The 21,921-nt window shown below is 44.3% G+C and overlaps 1 protein-coding gene across 3 annotated transcripts in view; it reads right to left on the bottom strand.

Annotated features, from left to right (window-relative positions):
• LOC131308156 (peroxisomal acyl-coenzyme A oxidase 1-like) overlaps positions 1 to 21,921 on the bottom strand; it is a 90,567-nt gene that overhangs the window by 16,915 nt on the left and 51,731 nt on the right. For all 3 annotated transcript variants that reach the window (XM_058334972.1, XM_058334971.1, XM_058334973.1), the window contains 8 exons: positions 20,701 to 20,809; positions 20,525 to 20,586; positions 20,152 to 20,361; positions 19,793 to 19,880; positions 19,498 to 19,660; positions 17,799 to 17,997; positions 16,020 to 16,217; positions 12,695 to 12,826 (listed from right to left, as the gene is read on the bottom strand). In XM_058334972.1, coding sequence (XP_058190955.1) covers positions 12,695 to 12,826; positions 16,020 to 16,217; positions 17,799 to 17,997; positions 19,498 to 19,660; positions 19,793 to 19,880; positions 20,152 to 20,361; positions 20,525 to 20,586; positions 20,701 to 20,809 — 1,161 coding nt within the window. The remainder of the gene's footprint in view (positions 1 to 12,694; positions 12,827 to 16,019; positions 16,218 to 17,798; positions 17,998 to 19,497; positions 19,661 to 19,792; positions 19,881 to 20,151; positions 20,362 to 20,524; positions 20,587 to 20,700; positions 20,810 to 21,921) is intronic.

The raw sequence follows: 21,921 nt of genomic DNA on the forward strand, positions 1-21,921 counted from the left end.
AGCTAAGTACCATTGACGTAGGCGGCCAAGAAATTTTGCTGTACACTTAGTAATGACATCACTGAGTGTAGCGTTTGGGGAAAGCATAGCAGCTGTGCACCAAGCATGAATCTCATAAAGTTTATCCAACCATTTTGATGGGGGAATGGTGTCAAAAGAGAAACCTTGGGTATGCATATTGGAATGTGAGAAGGAATCAAAGGTGGGAATTTCAGGGGGTGTATCAAACTCAGGACCTACTTCAATGATGGGATCTTCAACATGTTCTTCTGGGTTTTCAGGGTTCATCATGAAAACAGTAAGAATTGGCATAGAGTTTGTGGATTCAGTATCTGAATCAAACTCAATGGTTGGTTCAAGAGATGGGGTTTCTGGTATAGTGGCTAAGGTATGTAGGAGAGTGGAGATTGGATTTTTAGCAGGGCTAAATGTTGGTTGAACCATTAACTGGGGTGATTTAGAATTTGGGTCTGATGGTTTGGAGGGAGTGGAGGTAATTGGAGTAGATATAGATGTAGATGGTGGAGACGGAATTGTTGAGGGCTGGACAGGTTTTATCTGGGGCTTTGGGAAAGGAAGTTTTGGTGGAGATGATCTTTTTGGTGGAGGAAGAAAAGCTGATGAGCTCCCAAAGATATTGGACTCACCAAATCCTGAAGTAGGATTTATAGGTAAGGGTTGAGACATTTGAAGATACCCAAACGAACTTTGTTGAGAAGAAGATGTGAACATATCAAATGGGCTTTTTTGTTGAAAATTCTGCTGAGCTTGGAGAGAATGAAACTGGTTCTTGAGATGCTTCATTTCAGTATCCTTGTGGTAAAAGGCTGCTGAAAATGCTTGGTTGGCATAGGCCATCTGGAGAAGTTCCTGGTGAACATTCTGAATTTTCTGCTGCAAATCTCTGATAAGAAGTTCCAAGGTTGATAACTTCTTATGAACTGCATTCTCCAAATTTTGCTGGGAGTTAGCAATTCTCTGAAGAATTTTGTTCTGAGCCAGAGAATTTGCTGACTGCCAATTTATTGCTGCTTCTGCTGCTGACACTGCTTTGGTACTACCATCAGGGAGAATGGTAGTACCAAAACATCCACTCGGTTGACTCGACGAACCATCATCAGATGGAGGTTGAGGAGGAGGTGGAGATTTACAAGGAGTGGGAGGTGAAGAAGGACATATGGGACATGGTTCTTCAAAATCCTCGTCATCTTCTAGGAGACTGTCTTCTAGACAATCATCACAATCACAGGTATCAAAATAACAATGACCTGTTTCTGGATTTTTGAAATAGAAGACTGGAAGGCCACTGGGTTCAAAATATTTAATTGGAGGGCCAGGTCTAGAACCATCCACAAACATGTTAATTCTCGAGGGAAAAATAACAGGATGGGTTGAAGATGAGGCAGAGATTTCTTTTGGAAAAGTAATTTCCACGGTACCATCAGGTTTAGTGATGAAAGTTGGGTTTGAGGATTGGACAGGTATGGGCTTGTTTTGATTTTTCTCATAAGCTGTAACCCAGGATTCTGGGAGAAGCTTGAGAAGCTCAGGACGGGAAATTTGTCGTGGAACATGAACACAAGAGGCTTGGTGAGGTGCGTTAACGGTGAGGAAAAGGGCTTCATCTGTGGAGGATGGTAAGGACATGTCAAAGGCATGGTTTTGGAGACGGTAGGCCATTTGGTAGTGAAGGGTTGCGGCATATGTGGAGGAGATTTGGGAGGCACCACCAATTTGGACTTGAACCTTCAAGGCGGATAGCAGATGAGGATCTGCTAATGGCATGTTGAAATTGGGGTAGAAGGTAAAAATCACAGTTCCAGCATTTAGAGTGGTTTGAACTGTAGCAATGCATGCGTGCTGATACTGTAAAAACCTGGTATCGACCAGAGCAAGTCTGGACGTAACAGGCAAACCTTTTCTACCATGGAAAGTGACAGCAAGTCGGATTGCTCCAAAGTGAAGATGGGTAAATCCTTGTTGTTGCCAAAGACGAGGCAAATCAACCGGGATTTCCAAAGGTAAAAGTTGTTCAGCTTCAGTTGCTGCTATGAAGCACTGATCAAATTTAGAGGCTTGAACATACTCTTTTACGGAGGTTGGGCGTTTTGTGGAGAAAAGTTGGGTGACAGTCTTTTTTACAGAAGTTTGTGGTCTGACAAAAGCATTATAGGGATTTAGGAAAGGGAGATCAGTAAGAGGAACCTTACTATCATCAGGTAAGTATTCAAACTCATACAAATATTCAAGATTAGAAGAAGAAGATTAGGAATTTCTACTGGTAGAGGAACATGAAGGGACTAAGGATGACGTAGCAGAGGAGTGGGTGGTAAACAGGTGATTCATTTTTAAGAGTAGAATTCTGGGTTGTCCTTTTCTTTAGTACAACAAACCTTTTTCCTTTTTTCAACGTATAGATCTTCAACCAACTTTGATTAATAAAATTTTGTATACTAGGGTAGATAAACCGAGACACACTGCTCAATAGCCAAAAGTCTCAAGGTACTTTAACCCACTGATACAAAATTCTTTTAACCAAAATAGTTGATGAAGTTTCTGATGTGGAGGATCCTGTGAAGGCAACCACAGAGCATACGCTTCAAGTTTTTCTTTTAGAAAAGATTTGAAGTAGTTTTGGAAAAGAAGTTCCCAGAAGAGGGTTTAAGCTAGAATGGATGACAAGGCTTTGATACCAAATTTACAGACACCAAGTGGGTACAAACACTAAGTAGGTTAGGATCGTAGAGAGAACACAACACAGGATTATAAGTAACTGGAATATTATTACTTGGACTAGCCTGGATTTCATTACGGGGAGAGTCCCCCTTTTATAGGAGTAAAAGAGACCTCCGGTTACATCATGAAGCCTTCCGCTTACATCATAGTACAGTGCAACCATTATTATAGGTTACTATTACGTAGGACTATTTCTACAACTTCTGACTACTAAAAATTACAGACTACTTTTACATTTATTACTTACCTTTACATTTATTACCTTCCTGACTTTTAATCAAAGAAGTTCAAAATTCTTAAGAGCTCCATTTTATGATTGCCCTACGAGTTAATCATGTGATGGAACTCCACAAGAAGGTGAACACTATGTATTGTAGCTCCTTGTTAGGAGCTTTATCAAATTATGAGTTCAATCCCCCATGTCTCAAGTCTTTCTCCATACTTATGTATTGTACCGCCTCGTTAGGAGCCTTATCGATATGAGTTCATTCCTCCACATTTTAAGGCTTCCTCCATGATTGTTTGTTGCTATAGAAAGACTAGAAGAAAGGGAATCATCCCAACCTAAAGTTCGGCGAGCTTGATTAGACGGATAAATGATAAGTCATGCCTACGGAGTGACAACTCTACAATAAATGTTACGATTCATCCTTCGGACCACCAAGCACAAGGGAGTCCTGCATTTATAGGCCTGGCCCGAATTCCCTCATTTCCTAAATTAGTCCTACGCTTGTAGGCCTGGCCCAGATTCCCCCTACTTCCCGAATTCACTCGCCCCTTTTTCGTGAAAATCCATTTCCTAATCCCGATTCTCCTATGATTCGGGATGACGCGTCCACATCCATATTTCACCTCAAGCCATGAGACGTCAAGTCTCCAAGATTCTCCAAATGCTTTTAAAAAGGACCGGAACTCACACCATAGCAAATACAAAAAAAACCAACATCAAACACCTGAATCCTCAGGTCCTCCTCTCTTCCATTTACCTCAACCATGGCTCCTCCATCACCAATCACAAGGTTCCTCCACACTCCGACACCTCCCCAGCGGGACCTAATTCTCCGGTGTGGAGCTACATCCCGCGGATGAGGCGCCTCCCAGCCACAGGGGACACGCAATTCCTCCTGCTAAGGGAGGGAGTCGAATCTCCACCAGATTGGTTTATAAAAGGAGGTGTATCGCAACATCTGGTGGAAGAATACAACCACATGGCATCGTCTGGTCGAGCCTCCCTCACTAAGGAACTCATTCAAGCTTGGGATTCACTCCCATTGCGCCATCTCCAATTTCACCGGTCACCAAACGACCTCCCGACGCACACTCACCAACTCCGAAAAGATACAGAACTAATCCTCCCATCTAAAGTGCACCATGCCGAGGTTCTTTCAGCTCACGGCTTTGATCAACTGAGAATCACAGCCGAACAACTGATAATGTACGGCCAACCGTCGTACCGCCTCTCCGTCACAACTTTCGTCACCCCCGATCAATCCCAAGACCTCGGACCAGCCTTCCTTCCCACGGCGGAAGAACACCCAATATTCAGCAGCGACACACCAAGACCCTCCACCCGTCGCTCAATAACAATTCTATGGTGGAACTGCGAAGGAGCCACCCGCATGAGTTTCTACAAGTACTTTCTTGACACCGTCACACTGCACCAACCAGATTTGGTGGTGGTTTCCAACACATGGATCGGCGGGCATCTCGCCAAGCAAATGAGCTTAACTATTGGATTCGCCAATTCCGCCATCGTGGATCCCCTTACCCCCTACTCATTGGGAGGGATATGGATACTGTGGACTAACGAGCTCCACTGCACTATCTTGGGCACCTACCACAATGAGATCACCGCGCTGATAGACGTGCCGTCTATGTAATAAAATTACCGGAAGATCGAATCCTCCTTATAACTTGCCGGCGAACTACCCTTTCCCTACATAAAGAGGATGAGGACTTAGCTTTTCTGTTTAGGCTCTCTCCACTGCAATCGCCGCCGAGCATAATTTCATTCCATGTTTGATTATCGTACTCTAAAAAAAAAAAAAAAGACTCCATACATGATTCGCCACGGCAAATATAACTCCACGTTTCGCCTTACTCAATCGCCCATTGAAATATTGTCTAACAATATTCTCCGCCACTGCGTTGTGGGAATCGCAAGCCTAGCCTAATCGGGGGCTTGTTGATCTCCCCTTCCGGTGCTTGGCCAACCTGCCTGGCATGGGTTGACTGCCAAAGCACCGCCGGACTCCATATAAGAATCGCCATGGAAAATATAACGCCACATATCGCCCATTGAGATAGTTTACCAATATCATCCGCCACCACGATGCGAGAGTCGCAAGCCTAGCCTAATCAGGGGTTTTGGCGACCGTCCCATTCTCCATCCTGGGCTTGGCCGACCAATATGCTTAGCACTGGTCGACAGCCGAAGCACCACAGGATTATCTCCATACACGAATCGCCATTGAAATCATAATGATACCGAGCGTCGCTTTACTTTTAAATTGCCAATAGAGATATTGCTCATGATCACACAATATTCTCCTTCCCACACGCCTCGATGCTCTCATTCCGCCAAATAAAATAAAATAAAAACGACGAAATGGGGAAGACATGCCTTCCTCCTCAGAGAAATCTGGACGATACACCTAAATGGGGAAGACACGCCCCCAATGGGGAAGACACACCTCCCTCCTAAGAGAAATATGGAAGATACACCCCCCGCCTAAGGGCCATTCCCTCCTACATACTCTAAAAGTCGCGCTATTTCGGCGAAAAGAACGAAAAAGATCTCCTACGCAGCTTGTTGAAAGGATAACCAAAGGCCGAATGACAAATACAAACAAGAGATTACAAGACAAGGATGTTTCATGCATTCATTACCATAAGTCTATTACAAACAAGAAGTGAAGGCACAAAAAAAAAAAGAAAGGCAAACTGCCGAAGGATTCTCCCTCCAAACTTTTCTTTTGCTACCAAAAGTTAATTACATGAAGGTCATTACTACAATTGATAATGCTCATAAATGTGACAGTTCAAGACATTACAAAGGAAATGAGCATCAACAAAACAAAAGTGAACAACCCGGCGCCCAGTCCGTCTTCACGGCCGCAACCCTTGACCGGCATGACTAGACATATCGAATTCTCCCGAGAGGGCACCCTCGCGCTCGGCTACTTCACCCTCAAGCTTTTTCTTCCTCTTCCTCAACCGCGCCGCCGTTACTTCAACCTCCTCCAATTCTTTACTTACTTTCTCCAACCGATCCCGCCAAGCCGGGAGCTCAAGAAGAAAAGCCATTTGATCTATCCTCTTACGGAGCCAATCAACCTCCAATTGATAACTTCCCAACGCAGCCAAACCATCGTAAACAGATATAAACTCCTCAGGCGTAGCTTTTGGCAAACTGACATCCTCCAATAATTCCACAAACGATGCCAAGGAAATTAACGCCAACCTCCTAGAAAAGGTACTCACGTTGCCAAGCCAAACAAAAGTATTGGGCCACTGAAAAAAGATGTCGGACAGCAAAGGTCGATGCTCCTCCCGGGCCTCGGCAAACAACACACTAGGCTGCAACGTCACCTTCTCCTTCGTCTCCAAAGTCACAATGACACTCCCATCAGGATAGCGCGCTATCATAAAGGCACCCTCTTTCCACCAACGACGACTACTGCGCATTTCGGTCTCATTCGCCCCCTCTGGCAGGCTCGATGGTGCTAAGTCTTGCGCAATTGACTCGCCACCACCGCCCTCCTCCACATGGTTGAATCCCACCTGGTCCTCCACTAAACCAGCCTCTTCCTCACCCTCCTCCTCATCCCTTCGGTCACCATCACAATCATCCTCTTCACTCCCTTCTTCCTCCTCCATTTCCTCCTCTCCCTCTTCGCTCGGCACCACACCCGACGAACGCATGTGACGGAGTGATTTACCCTTCCATGGATGAGACCCCCCATTGCCGATTCCCCCTCATCCCCCCAGATATCATTCATAACTCCATGCACCGCCACATTTTGATCGAAAGTGCCTATCGCCTCCAAAGAATCGGAAGGCACCTCCAAACCTCCTCTGGCCGCCATTGTTGAAACCTCCACTTGTGGTGTTTTTACCACCTCTTCCACAGCATCAGGTTGAATCGCTTGCGAGCTCTCCTCACTACCTTTCCCCGGCTGAAGCACTCTCCCGGAAGACACTCCCTCATCCCCCCAGATGTCGTCCATACCTCCGTGTGCCGCCGCATGTTGATCTAAGGTATTTATCACCTCCACGGAAGTAGAAGGCACCTCTGAACCTCCTCCGGTCTCCGTTTCCAGAATCCCCACTCGTGGCATTCTTATCACCTCCTCCACAACACCAGGTTGAACCGCTTCAGAGCTCTCCTTGTTTCCCTCCGTAATCTAAAAAAAAAAGAGAGAAAAGCGTCATTACACCAACAATTTAACAAGAATAAAGAAAATTAAAGACATGCAAAGGTGACAAACCCCAACCTTCTTTCGCTTGCCGGGCTTGGCCACCTCCATAGCATCTTTTGCAGGCCTCTTTGAAGTATGCTTGCCACTCAATCGTACTCCCTCCGCCCGCCCCTCTCCAGCCCCGTCACTCACGGATACACTGCTTCCCACATCCTTCTCCACAGTACCATGTATATTTTCAGATGTTCTTTCACCCTCCCCAATACCTCCTCCTTAACATATGGCGAACGGGCACCAAACGATGCAAGGACCGGATCTTTCACCTTTGGAAGACACAACTCACCATCCTGGCTCACTACATCCTCCACTCCCAAGGACACGGGAACTCCTTTCACATATTCCAAGAAGCGTACCAGGTTATCCCTCCAATACTCCCTATAGAGTTTCGTACATCCTCCCATCCTTTTAGCCCCAGGCAATGTGATTGTATTCATTGACCTAAGCTCTGCCGGGAAAGCCGATTTCAGGAACCTCTTCCACCCATCTCCCACACCCCCCGACGGCAGAAATGGTTTCGGCACCCCCTGATCAAACCCGAATTGGCGTGCAACCCTCATCGGATCATACATCACAGAACTATACTTCCCATTCACAAAACATGGTAATTCCCCCCTCATCATACAACTCATCCTAAAAAGCTCCGCCGTGGATGCATCATCCTTATTCGCAAAGGCCACCACATCCTCCTCCGAGTACACATTAAAAGGAAATACCCCCTTCGGCGTGTTCACATACAGTCGAGCAACAAACTCTCCCTCAACATCAAGAACATCGGCAATACTACCCCGCACATCCCGGATGCCACTTCCTGACCATCGCGCCGACCGGCATACATTTCGGCACAGTTCCCCCCTCCCTCTACTACCACCCGCCCCAAAATCATTCGGTTTAGGCGCAACTTTAGGAAACCGCTCAAACAAGAACATATGAAGAAAGTTGGTGGCCACATAAATCGGCAAGTCATACCTCCCGCAAGAGCGTCGCGCCGCATCTTGAAGCATGTCTAATCTTTTGAACAAAGTCCCCAAAAACAACGGGGCCAACGGTACGGATTCCCCGGAAACAAGGATCGCCGCAAGTTCAAACAATGTCGTATCAACACCATCCTTCGGAGGACCAGGAAAAATGTACCAAGTTAGCCAATAGGCTAAGAACGCTGCCAAGTGAGCCAATTCTTTCAATCCCGGCCCGTCCGTCACTACGTGATCTTCCTCCCTCGGCCTTCGACGCACCCAAATCCTTATACCAATATCGTGCCCATTCAGTAAAGGTATTCTTCACTCCATTGTGGCCCTTCTCCCGGCGAACGGATCACCGCAGTGCATCGACCATATCTTGTTGTGAAGGAGAAAGTCTCCCGGCGGACGGGTCAACTTTTCCTAACATGGGCAACCTCAACAAACAGCTCACATCCTCCAAAGTGGGTCCTGTCTCACCCCAAGCTACCGGAAGAGTATGAGAATTGGCACTCCATCGGGACACCACGACATCCATCCACTTCCGCTCCCGCAAAACAACCAATCGCAAACTGTTCACCACGGCACGATGGACATCGGCTTTTCGCAGTAACTCCACAAAATCGGCATTCCCCAAAATGTCATCCGCCCAAGTCGCAAATGCAGTCGGAGGAACAACGTAATTCCTGTAAGCAGACAAGCAGTGTGGAAATTCACCACGCTTAACCTGGAACCTCAGTACTGACTTGGGAGAAATAAAACAACCCTCCTCCACTGAAACCTCCTTGTACCCTAACAACGGCTTGTCAACCACTTTCCCAATCTCTGCATCCGCCTCTACTACGGGGAACAATTTATCACCGCCGCCAAGATAGGGTGCCCGAAACCAGAATTCCGGACTAGGCAAGGGAGGAGGTGGCTTGTCTTTCTCCGTTTTAAGAAATTTATTGGATTTCAAAGCCGCGGAAGAAGCACGTTCCCGCCGTGGTTCTACCACGGTACCGACACGACTAGTGACAAGAAGCTTGGGCCGCGCCGTCGTTTCTTTCAACCACAATGTATCCGAACCCCAGCACCTGTCAGACAATTACCAAACAAGACAATCAAGATTCAATTTTGCGAGGGAAGGGCGCTGCATGCATCCCTTTTGCACCCTTGGCAAAAACAAGAAAGTTTCATTTTTTTGTTTTTTTTTTTCAGCAAGGGGAGGGAGCTGAATGCATCCCCCTTGCACCCTTGGTCTACAACAAAGATTCGTCATCAAGGAGGAAGCGCCGTGGCACTCCGCTTGCTCCCTCGACAAAATTACAACTTCGAAATAAACTAAAAACAAATTACCTCGAAGAACTTCGTGAAATCCACCGCACGAATCGCCTTCACAAGCTCGAGTTGCCTCCGCGAGATACACCCCACGAGTTGATTTCGATGCCCCCTTTAAACCTCCTCCTGCCGAAACACCCTCGTCGCCGAAACCCCCTCCCGCCGACACCCACTCGCCAAAACCCCCTCCAACCGACCACCCACCCGCCGACGCCTCCCCCAACCGACCCCCCCCTCCCTCGGAGCCCTCTACCCGCCGAAACCCTCTCACCCTCCTTCGGCCCGAAGCCCTCTCTTCCCCTTCTCGATTTTGCCCTCTCCCCTCTCCCCCTCGGTTTCTCTCCCTCTCTTTCTCCTCCCGCCGGCACCCACCCGCCAACACCCCCACTCACCACAAGCCCTCCGCCGAGACCCCCCTCTTGCCGAAACCCCTCCGCCGAGACCCCCTCCAGCCGAAGCCTTTCTCCCTCTCGTTTTTTTCTCTTTCCCTCTCGGTCCGGAGCTACCTCCTCCCCTCTTGGTTTATTTCCTTCTCCTCCCTCTCGGTTTCTCTCCCTCTCGGTTTCCTCGTCTCTCTCTTACCTCCCTCACCAAAGGAAAGACAAAAGGGGGAAGAGCTATTAAAAAAAGAGGGTGGAGGAGAGACTTTGGGACTTTAGTTTTGTGAGACTTGGCGGAGGACCACACCTCCCTCTTAAATTTAAATTTTTTTTTTTTCGGAGGTGTAGGACTCGGATTAACTTTGGATGTCACCTCCTCCCTCTGCAAATAACCCACTTCCTCCGGGAAGATCAAAATTTTACAAAGTCCAGGAAGTTCACTTTCTCTCTCTAAAAAAAATCCCAAGGCTCCTAAACTTTTCTTTTGGGTCGAAAGTTAAAAAAAAAAATGAGAAGGTAAAATGCATTTATACTACTCCTCCTCGCAAACTGAAGAATCACACCATTTTTGGAACGCAAGGACGTCCTTTCATACTCCTAACTCTGATCAGATATGAATTCTTCCATAAAAAGATGCTGCGAAGATCCGGTGGATATACAGTACAAGGGGACATTATTGCCCACACACACTCACCCCGCAACATGAGTCCATGCGCGCAAGGGGACATTAATGTGGATATACGATACACATCACATCCGGACAAGCATCCTTCAAAAAAAAAAAAAAACTCTTCCGGCAAGTCATCCTACGAGGAACGAGGTTCCCTCTGTGATTCAATCATGCCCGCACACACCCACCTCGTGACGTGAGTATATGCGCGCAGGGGGACATTAATGTGGGTATATGATATATCTTGCAACCGGATGCACCTTTTCCAAGAACTCTGCCGGTGACCATCTCCTGGAGGAGCAAGGCCTCCTCCACAGGATTCACCTCCGGGACCACAAGCTTCACCCCCAGGAGGAACATGCTTCCTCCACAAAGTTCATCTCCTGGAGGAGCATGCCTCCTCCACAACGTTCACCTCCAGGAGGAGACATGCCTCATCCACAAGGTTCACCTTAGGAGGAGACATGCCTCCTCCACAAGCTTCACCTCCAGGAGGAGCATGCTTCCTCCACAAAGTTCACCTCCAGGAGGAGCATGCCTCCTCCACAAAGTTTACCTCCAGGAGGAGACATGCCTCCTCCACAAGCTTCACCTCCAGGAGGAGCATGCTTCCTCCACAAGGTTCACCTCCAGGAGGAGACATGCCTCCTCCACAAGCTTCACCTCCAGGAGAGGCATGCCTCCTCCACAAGCTTCACCTCCAGGAGGAGGCATGCCTCCTCCACAAGATTCACCTCCAGGAGGAGCATGCTTCCTCCACAAAGTTCACCTCCAGGAGGAACATGCTTCCTCCACAAAGTTCACCTCCCGGAGGAGCATGCCTCCTCCACAAGATTCACCTCCCGGAGGAACATGCCTCCTCCACAATGTTCACCTCCGGGAGGAGCAAAGCTTCCTCCACAAACTGCGTCTCCGGAGGAGCAAGGCTTTCTCCAAGAATTCTCCACCCGCGGAGGGGTGAGGTCACCTCCGGGCACCTCACCTCCTACTCAACACTTCGAAGACTCCACAAACTCTTAAAGGCGACTCTATACACCGTCCTAGGCCGGGAGCAGGGCCTAGGTACCCCGCTCGGGACCTACGGAGGAATGTGGCTTGGAGGCTAGAGCAAGGGGTTTGTCAAGGAGGACGAGCTTGCCTCCAGCAAGCTCTAACTTGACCGGTCCTAGAGAGAGAGGGGCCATTGACCGCCATCTGACACCTCGGAAGAAGTATCATACCTACCGCCTACCGTCTGGCACCTCGGAACTCGTATCATACCTCGCCTGACTCGGCAGATGATACGGGTCTCCATGTATCACCGAAATAGCCCCTGTCGGCTCCTTGGTTACAAGCCCCAAGGCCTGACTTGGGACTAAGAGAGGAAAAGAGGTCAACCTCCACTCTGTCCACCAATGGGGAGGAGCCCTACACCTGGCTCTCCCTCATCTCCAAGGTTCATATAAAAGACAAGCATTCAATACCGATCAACAACGATTCAACACAACTAACACCTACCTACTCTCCACTGCCATCCCTCTCTCTCTCTAAGTCCGCCCCGAGCTCTCTCCTCCTCCACCTCCGGTGGTTCTCGAGCACCGTCGTAGCAACCGCCATATACCCGGAGGGCGACCTCAGGTACTCTTCCCGCTCCTACCTCCCACAATAGTTCATGTCCATTTTCTCAAATAATAGCACTTAAACAATAAGAATTCATAATCACATAAGATTTGGGTTTGATCTTTGTGATGGAGCTTGGAGCTGTCAAAGTCTTCAACTTTAAAAAAGTGGAATTTAAAAATACAGAAGGATAAATTTACAAGACGATGCATGCCATCCAATACATAACATGTTTAATCCATGCAGATTGGATTCAGACATCTTAATCAAAGTGCATACTTTATCCAAAGATGCAAAATGCCAAATTTAAGATCAAAATTTCAATGCCACAAACGAAAGTCCTGGATGAAGACGAATCCAAACATCTCAATCAAAGTGCATACTTCATCCAAAGATGCAAAATGCCAAATTTAAGATCAAAATTTCAATTCCACAAACAAAAGTCCTGGATGAAGACGTGTAAGGTTAAGATTCAGAAAGCAAGGTTTGAATACAGACATGAATACTCGTAAACAAGGTTCAGATTCAAGAATATTAACTCATATCACGGACCTGTAGAAGCAGCACGGTATTGTCTCCTTCATATGTACAGGCAGGGACATAAACGGCAAATAATTCTGGAAGCCCACTGCTGCAAAGGTATCCATGCCCGCCACATAATTTTCGGCACTCTTCGATGCCATCCTGTAAAAATAATGAGTGGTAAGCAATTGAGCACCATTCCATGAAACTAAATAATAGTTTATACTTGTCATGTAACTATTGTAAAATTAGATACACATCGATATATACAACTTAGGTGCACAAAATCAAAATACACGCTTGAGCAATTTTTTGAAGAAAAAAAAACTCATTTTATCGAGTACAGTTTGTCATCACCTTTCGTAGAACAAAGAAATGAACTTCCCTATCCGATCATAGCTTTCATTCTTGAACCTCACCACCTACCCGATGATTCTAATACTTGTCATTTGGCCCACTTGGGGAGCAGAGCACAGGTAAAGATATGTGTTGAACGTGGAGGAATAGATAATTGTCTCTCTCACAGGCAATTTAAAAAGGCAAAAAGAAAAGTAAAGTGAAGGCGTCAAACATCGTAAATCAGTGAACACATCCTCGGTTATTGCTTTTGATTCGATAATCGCAAGTGGGCATCTCTCACACAAATTAAAAGAATGAAAAATCTTCATATAATAGGTTAGTTGCACGAATGTCAACATAAGTTGTGTCTTAATACAAGTCTAAGCTACAGGCATCACAATCAGTGTTCTAAAAGGCGGCCACCTAGGCGCTAGGCGGTGGTCCGACGTCTAGATTAGATAGCCGACTAGTCGGGCGCCTAGTCCCTACCTAGGCGCTAGGTGGCCGACTAGTCGGCGCCTAGGCGCTAGGCTCCCCTTTCCCGCACGACTAGTGCCAAGCGATTTTTAGAACATTGATCACAATCAAGTCCTATGGAGGGAAGGGTCCAGAATGAGAAACCAAACTTCCCATTCCAGAGTAAGACTTCTCTTCCTATAATATCTTCTAGAAAACGTATTGGGACTTCAATTCCAAATTGCAATATCAGGATACATAAGGGCACCAGAGAGACGGCCATATATAGTGTGATGCCGAACAGTTTAAGCAAATACATAGTTAAATAACATCGGAATTCCAAAAATAACTTGTGTAACAGCCGATACAATAAGTACTGGCCGATATTTAGAACCCTACGGTGGGAAGATACTTGGACATTGAAACACCCCGTATTTTTCTTTCCGGACAAAAAAACGAGAATGAACATGTGCATAGTTTTGATTGTGTGGATATATCTGTTTAAAAGATTAGTCAGCACATTTATATTTAGATTATAAAGTAGTTGAGGCAGTACTAGAGGCATGCCCCCCTTGACCTATCAAATTAATGTACCCAAGCCTTGTATATTCTTATATATCAAAGCTCGTGCATGTTTTCCTCCACACCCATTTTCAATTGCCATTTCCAATTGCCAGCAATAGCATCCAACTATCATTTTAAGAAACTATACCTATTATGTCTTCATTTTACCAGAAAGAGAGAAACCCATTTTTAATACAAGAGGGGATTAGCCGTAGGCTGGTTGAAGGGAAAAAAATGGAGGTGTGGATCTAAGGTGGTCAATATTAAAGCTCAACTTTAACTAGGTGGATTTTGAGATGGAATTTACATACTTGACGGCCATGATCACGATTGATGTACCAGGTAGTGTTGCAATACATTCCTAACTAAATCTCTTTGCAAAGAGTATTCTTTTGATTATCTCATATTTGTACTCCTTTGATCTCTAAGCTATGTTGCTCGGACTCAGGTATGGGAATCGGGTGCGGGTGGTACATATCCAAGGGTCGGACACCTCAAAGCTTAAAATAGAGGATCCGGGGATATGTATCCGAATTTGGACACGGGTGCGGGGATTCGCTGAATATTTATATATAAATAGAAATTTTTATATTAGTTACAAAAAATAGTATATATATTTCTTGGATATGTATTTTTTATTTATATTATATTCAGGGAAATACTAATATTTTTTGTAATTTTTTGTTAGATAAGTCATAAGTTAAAAGATGGTGGGCTCCAAAGTAATTATTTAAAAGATGGGGTGTGGAAATTGTAAATACCCTGATTATAAATACAACAAAACGCAGCAGGTCTAGGTCTCGATAGATATGTTCTCACTTCTCTCTTCTCCACCGACATCACTGCAAGTCTGCAACTCGACCAGCCTCTCCTCAACGCTGACAATGAAACTCGACCAGCCTCTCCTCCAGTGACTTATCTTCCGCCGGCAATGATTCTTCCTCCGAAGGCGACCATCTGCTCGACGACGACGGCGAAACGATCTGCTCCGACGACGACGATGATCTTTGTCCAGGTCTCTTCTTCTTCCGACAAATCCCGTACAGATCCTGCACCCGTGTCGGGTCGGGTCGACACGGGTACTCCACCAAAAATGGCTAGTCCGCGTAACAGTCTCTAAGTTTATTGATTCAGTTATTGTCACCTTTTGTATCGTGACATAGAGAACATTTGGCTAGAAGCCATGGAACAGATTGGTGCATGCGCAAACCCACCAGGTCCCAGAGTTAAGACTTAAGAGTATGATTTGATTGCCCCATGGGCAGTCCAAAGTATTTTTATGCAGCCCATGTGGCGCATACACAATTTTGAGTTGGGTGGTGCTTGGCATGTTACCGAGATGAGCCAAGTGCGAGACTACTAGTCGTTCAGATTGACTCCGTTTGATTTGTTATCCATGTTAATTGAGCATATTCTTATTGCTAGCCATGTTTATTGTTCTCGTATTGCACATACTACCCGGCCCTTATATATTTTTCAGGTGAGGAGCAAGTTAGTGGCGGCCGAGTTGGAGATTAGAAGATTATTTTTTATTTAGAGAGTTTTGGAGCATTGTCGTTTATATTATTTGAGGATTTTAGGGCTCGTCAATTGTATGTTTTGGAGATTATTATTTTTTAGGCAATGTAGAAATTCGGGTCATCACAGATATGGGGGAAGCTACACCAGTTCTAAACCATACTTGTGTGAAAGCTTAAGGTCCTAGCATAGCCATGTAGAAAGTTGTCTCTATTCAGTGTCCAAAGCTCTCCAATAAGAGCGACATGTGGCAATTATTCACCTCTACTGTCTATTATAGTATTGACATTCAGTTTTGCCACGTTAAAAGTGCAAGGAGCAAATTGTAAGAGGCCAAATACTAATAGTTGTGAGCAGATAAACACAATCAATTAACAATTCCAATAACTAAATTCCATTCATCATGCGATTGTGGAGAATCATGTCAGAGAAAAAGCTTGATGAGCAAGGTAGTAATATGAATCAAGTAAACACTTACAGCAGTAGCAGTAGTAGTCAACGACTTCAACCCAGCAGTGCACGCATGAGCCTCAGGCAATGTTGAGAAATCATTAGCTTGCAATCTTTGGGTCACATCCGCATACAACCATTTCAACCATTCACCAATAAATCTGAAAGCATAAGCAGATGCCAGCAAAGGAAAGAGCCTACTTTGCTGCGTTTTGTAATCAATCACCTAAATAGCATCCAGGTAGCAAAAGCATTACTGAAAACAGAGCTAATGCAACAATTAAGAGTTTCTGATCATTACCAAACAGCACAAGAGCATATCCACAAACCAGTGTTGTAAAACAAGGAATTTATCACTGATTAATAGCTGGCGGGGCCTATCCGATTAGGTCCGATTAACGATTAATCGCCGATTACTAATTAATATGCACCGATTAATCGCTCAAAGGTGGCCGACCGCCCGACTAGCACCGAGCGACTTTTAGAACATTGCCACAAACATAATCACATCAAGGTTAAGCACAGTTCTTCAGACTTCAGAGACAACACAAAGCATAACTAGCAAATGAACATAGTGCCATACATCAATATGAGGCTTGCTCCATAACCAAATAATTATTTCAAAGTAGTTGAATAATACATGGCATAATCCTATCCTATCCAAGTCCCAATGTCCATACAAAACACAAATGTTGGACGGACACTGCACGAGGACGTCATCCCTTTGAAAACAAATTATGAAATTAGTACCCTTAATGGCCGGACTGGTCCATGTCCCACCCATAGACGGTTCCTAGGAGAGTCTAGACTGTGGTGTTCGGATTTGGATCAGCAGGACTAGGTGGGTTCTCTAGTTCATTCTGAACCGCTCCATCCATCTTCCTCCTTCCGACCAGCAAGAAGTCATTAGGGGTCAGCCCAACGACCCTCCGTCAACCAAGTCAGTCAAGGTGGGAGAAGAGGGAAGCACTGTTTTAGTCTTTCCTTTATATAGAGCCTCTTGGCTTGCTCTCCAAATGACGTATCGGGTTGTCCAACTGGGGTTTGATACTCAGAGACAGACCCATTCCCACCTTTTCTTTTCCTGCTCCTTCTCGCGGAATGTGTGGCATGTGGTTAGATGTAAAAGTGGGGTGATTAGCGGTCCGTGGTGACTTCAGGAGGTATCCGAATTGTTTGAGCAGCGGGTTACTGGAAATAATCTCAGGAGCTTGATTCTGAGATGTTCTTTCACTGCTACTATATATTTCCTCTGGCTTGAGAGGAATCAGAGGGTATTCCAGCATAAAGCTATGCCTGAGGAGCTGGTGGTTAGGAATATTGTTGGTAGCTTTAGAGATTATTTGTGTTCTTTGCCAAAGGTGGTTCCATCTGCCCAGAATAAGCATATATGCCTTCAATGGGGTATTCCTGCCACTGTTTTGCAGAGTAGGGAGTGATTTTGGCTGTAGAGTTTGCTTTTCCTTTTGTTGTTTAGCCTCTATGAGTCGTATAGTGGTGCTATGTTGTTTCCTTATGTATAGGTTGTGCTGGTTATAGCTTGTTCTGGGGTAGGTTGGAGACCTTGTGTATAGCCAAGGGTATGCCCGTGTAGCTTGTATTTTTGTTTGGCTTTTAAATGAAATGTGTGCTTATCGAAAATAAATAAATTGACCAGATTAGATTGATTACTGGAAGTAATGATCACTCCAAAGATCAACAACAGGTTGATGTGATGTTAAGAATTCCAGGACTGCAAGGGCATAACTCCACATAAACTAAAATTAGATTCCTTTACAGCTGTAATATGGAGACTTTTGTCAACTACCTGAGTTTCAGGTCCACCATTCTGTGGTCCAAACTGTCTACGAACAGCACTATACCGTGTAGCAATACAAACTGCACGCGATAAAGCACAGGAAGCATCTGCTACAATAGTTTGTCGGACATACACCATAGTACCATAAACTAGCTGCCTGGGAACATCTGACTGCTTATATTTCCCTTCACATGTGACCTGTGAAACCCTGAAGCATTCAAAAGAAGCTTCAGAACAGTTTTCTCTCATGGTCAAAATATAAATTAGGCAGAAGCACCCACTAATCATATTGTTTAAAGAAAGACTGCAAGTGAAATTCAATATTTAACACAAAATTGAAGGCTGCTAAATGTGGGCTGGCGATTGCACCTACGTGTAGGTGGCCATGTGTCAGACATAATCTTGTATACGTATGCTATACTGTTTATCTACTTCCTCCCCTCTTAACAAATAGAAATCAGGAGCTTGTATCAAAGCAGCTTCCATTAACCATGGAACTAATGCTTTCAAGCCAGCAACAGTACTCAAGAGTCAAGACAATACTTAAAATATGGTAGAAATGGATGAATTAAATATTTGAAGTCCACAATTATTTTGTAGTACTTACATTTGCTTGTGACTACCCAACTTTCAATTTTGGTGGTTTGTGAAGCTTAAGAACAGTCCTCTCTACTATTGCACCATCAGCTCAGTAAGTGACCAACAAACCAGGAGTCTCCTACTTAAAAATAAAAACAAAAATAATCAGTGCCTTTACCTATGTAAATAGATTTCTACAGTATGCCGTTTATTACAACCTCTGTTTGGGTTAGAATTTGGGTTAAACTTGAGGCCTTAAAGGAAGCCAACAACTGCAGCAGCCATCCTGCCCCTTGTTATAGCTGCCACTACCAAGACCACCACAACCTGCTCCGCATGATCGACTGAGGCAATATCACAACCACGACACAACCACCAGTAATCCAGTAGTCTGAAGTCTCTAGCCACCACCTCCTCGCTACCACCACAGCACAGCAACTACTTTTCTATGACCACCACCATAGTTGAATACTCGAATACAACCTTGCCAAAAAACCGATAGTACCACAAGAACAACCTTGCCATTAGCACCCACAGGACCACCACGCAGAGCACTCCATTGTGAATAGACAAAATCAGTCTTGCCACCCCATGGACCCACCAACCTACCTCCCCTCCCCAACACCTAATGGCTGAAAAAGCAATTAAGAAAAGAAAAGAAGCACTGGTACTACTACCGCAGCAGTCCTAGAAGCACTCATTATAGCCTCTGCCAACAGAAACACCACCACAGTACATCACCATCATTATCAACCCACGTCACCCACACCATTATCACACAATAATTGCTTGAAACTTGATGTTCTTTGCCAAAACAGAAAGAAAAGCTAGACTAACATGGTTTTCATGTGCTTCTTTCGTTGAACACCTTCACCTCAGACTTGCTATCTACTCAAAAAAAAAAAAAAACTGTCCAAGCACAGCCCACAGGTTATCAGGATATTTACATCATTTCAAAGTTAATTAACAACAATTCTCAGCATCTCTGTAGTCTAAATGGCAGAGCCAAAGACTGAATAGGTCGTGATAACCTTTTACTTCATTGTGGAATACACATCTGAGTATATGAGCCAACATAAGTATGCAGAAGGCATCAGAAGGCATGCATAGACAAGTATACTGTGCACACCTCATCAACATCTGATTTCTGGGGATATGCACATGATCGAATCGTAAGACCCCATTGTCCATGGTGTTGTATGCTCCATTGCCAAATTTCATTCCAATATCCCCAACAGTTATGCCCGGAAGAGGAGAGTGATCTTCCAAACTCCGTAATTGGACAATAAAACCTAAAAGGAAAAAAAAAAAAGGATAGAAGTCTTATTATTTTTGCTGCTTTTGCATGAGAAAAGGCTGATGTTTTATACTGAATTTATATAGACCGATTTCAACGATATGATAAAGACAGACTTTATAGTTACCATTTACACCATGTTCCCGACCCCCTACTATAAGGCGCGCATAAGCAATAGCATGCGTGGCCACTTTACCCAATCCACCAGGCCACCACTGTACAGAACAATGAAAGCAAGAATTATAAAAACCACTTTGAGAGAGAAAAAGAAAGGGAACAGAGGAACCTTTCCAGGTCAAAACACTAGCAAGTAGCAATGATAGATACTGAGAACCAATCACCAACAGCCAAACAGGTAATCAGAACTCAGAAGACTAAATGACACAGGGACCATATGAGGCTGATGTGCATCTTAAGTAATGAAAAGTTAACCACCAACAACTCGCCAGAAGAAACAGCTGAAAACTCTGTTAACCATTTACTCACTTTGCTAGAGGTCAATGTAGGACTATGAATAATAAACTCATCCGTTTGGGGATGGAATGTTGCTGTGGTTTCAAGACCTTGTACGTTAGAACCATGTCCTAGTTCAGTTTGAGCATAGCAGCCAATAATTTGCATCTTATATGCCAATGGCAACCATTTCTGCTGCTGCTCTTCAGTGCCTTGTCCTTTTATAGCAGGTATAAACATTCCCTGAAGACAACATAGAGAACAGTAGTAGTATGTGAGAATGTTGAAAGTTGAAATACATGCTTTCTATATGAACTGTGGCAAACCAAAGGAATATCAAACATGGTTCCACTAGACTTTGATACAATCTACTACAACAAAGGATATATGAGGAGTTGAAATGTACCCAGTGGAGATCAGTGAAAGCAGGTTCATCCACATAAAACCTCAACTTAGCCGCCTCTTCTTCTGCAATTATTAGAAATGCAATCCAAGATTAAACTAACAACCTGAAACATCTCTTAACTCTGACCAGCTAATAAAATAAGCATGGTCAAAAATCATACTAAAATGAAGGCATACCAGAGAGACGGAGGTCGACGATGGTTTTCCATGCATAAGCTGCTTTTCTAAGAGTATTTTTGAACAACTCCTTCCTGCTAAGCGTAGATCTGTTATCTTTCCGGAAGCCCTAAATCCCCAAACGATGCACAAAAATGAAAATTAGATACCAAAACGACAAGTGGCTACAAGAACCATAACAGCATCCACTAGACTTCAGAAAAAATGGCAGCAATGCCCAAGTGTTTGTTGTTTAAAGTACTTTCACTAGCTGTACCAGGATAGAAATTAGAGTCAGCTTTCCCCTTAGCCAGGTAAAGCCCAAGCTTTCGGCCTCCATTTTGGGAAGGCCCCACATTTTTATATACTAGCTATCGGGTATCTGTATATATAGGAAAAGAAAGTAATATATATATATATATATATATATATATATATATATATATATATATATATATATATATTCTCTGCAATTAGGAAAGAAGGCCCAAAATAGGAAACAAGAAGTCCAAGTACATAGTGAGGTAGTATTTCTTTCCAAAAGAACTATGTATCCAATCTTAATTGCAAACTAGTATCACCTAATACTTTTTCTTGACAAAAAGAAATCACACATTTTTCTCCTCTCTCAAAAACCAGAGGAGGAGTTTTGGTGGACTCTATAGTAACCCACTAAGTATCTCTCTCTGCACTCTGTCTCTCTATCCCGCTCTGTTCCTGGGGTAAAACTCACAAAAGGTTTTCGACAACATTATGTTACCAGTTGTATCTTGTTCAAATACAAGGCATTATGGTTTACTCAATCAATATTTTGAGGTAACAAGTTGCTTTCAATTGCTCATGGGTACATTTCAACTGAATGGTTTTTTCAATTGTTCATGGGTATATTTCAAGTGAATGATTTGTACATACTACATTGTTCGTATTAACTGCATTTTGATTTTAATTGCTTCTCTTCACATAGAAGATAACATATAAATACTATTGCTCATCCTTGTTCCATCTTTATCAGCGAAGGTGACAAATCAAGTGCTATTGTCCTGTAATTGAAGCGTTTTCTTTATTCACGTTGTGTTTAAAGTTGTTCATCACATAGAGTGTTCATTTGTTGTGATTGTTACTAGGAATAATAAATATGCCTCAAGAGAAATTAAGAGCATTAGATGTACTACCAATTTACCATCATTTGTTCCAAAACTAGACTACAAAGATCTAGGTAGTAATTTTACATCTCAAAAAATA

The sequence above is a fragment of the Rhododendron vialii genome, chromosome 11a (assembly GCF_030253575.1).
Source record: "Rhododendron vialii isolate Sample 1 chromosome 11a, ASM3025357v1".
NCBI classification, from domain to species: domain Eukaryota; kingdom Viridiplantae; phylum Streptophyta; class Magnoliopsida; order Ericales; family Ericaceae; genus Rhododendron; species Rhododendron vialii.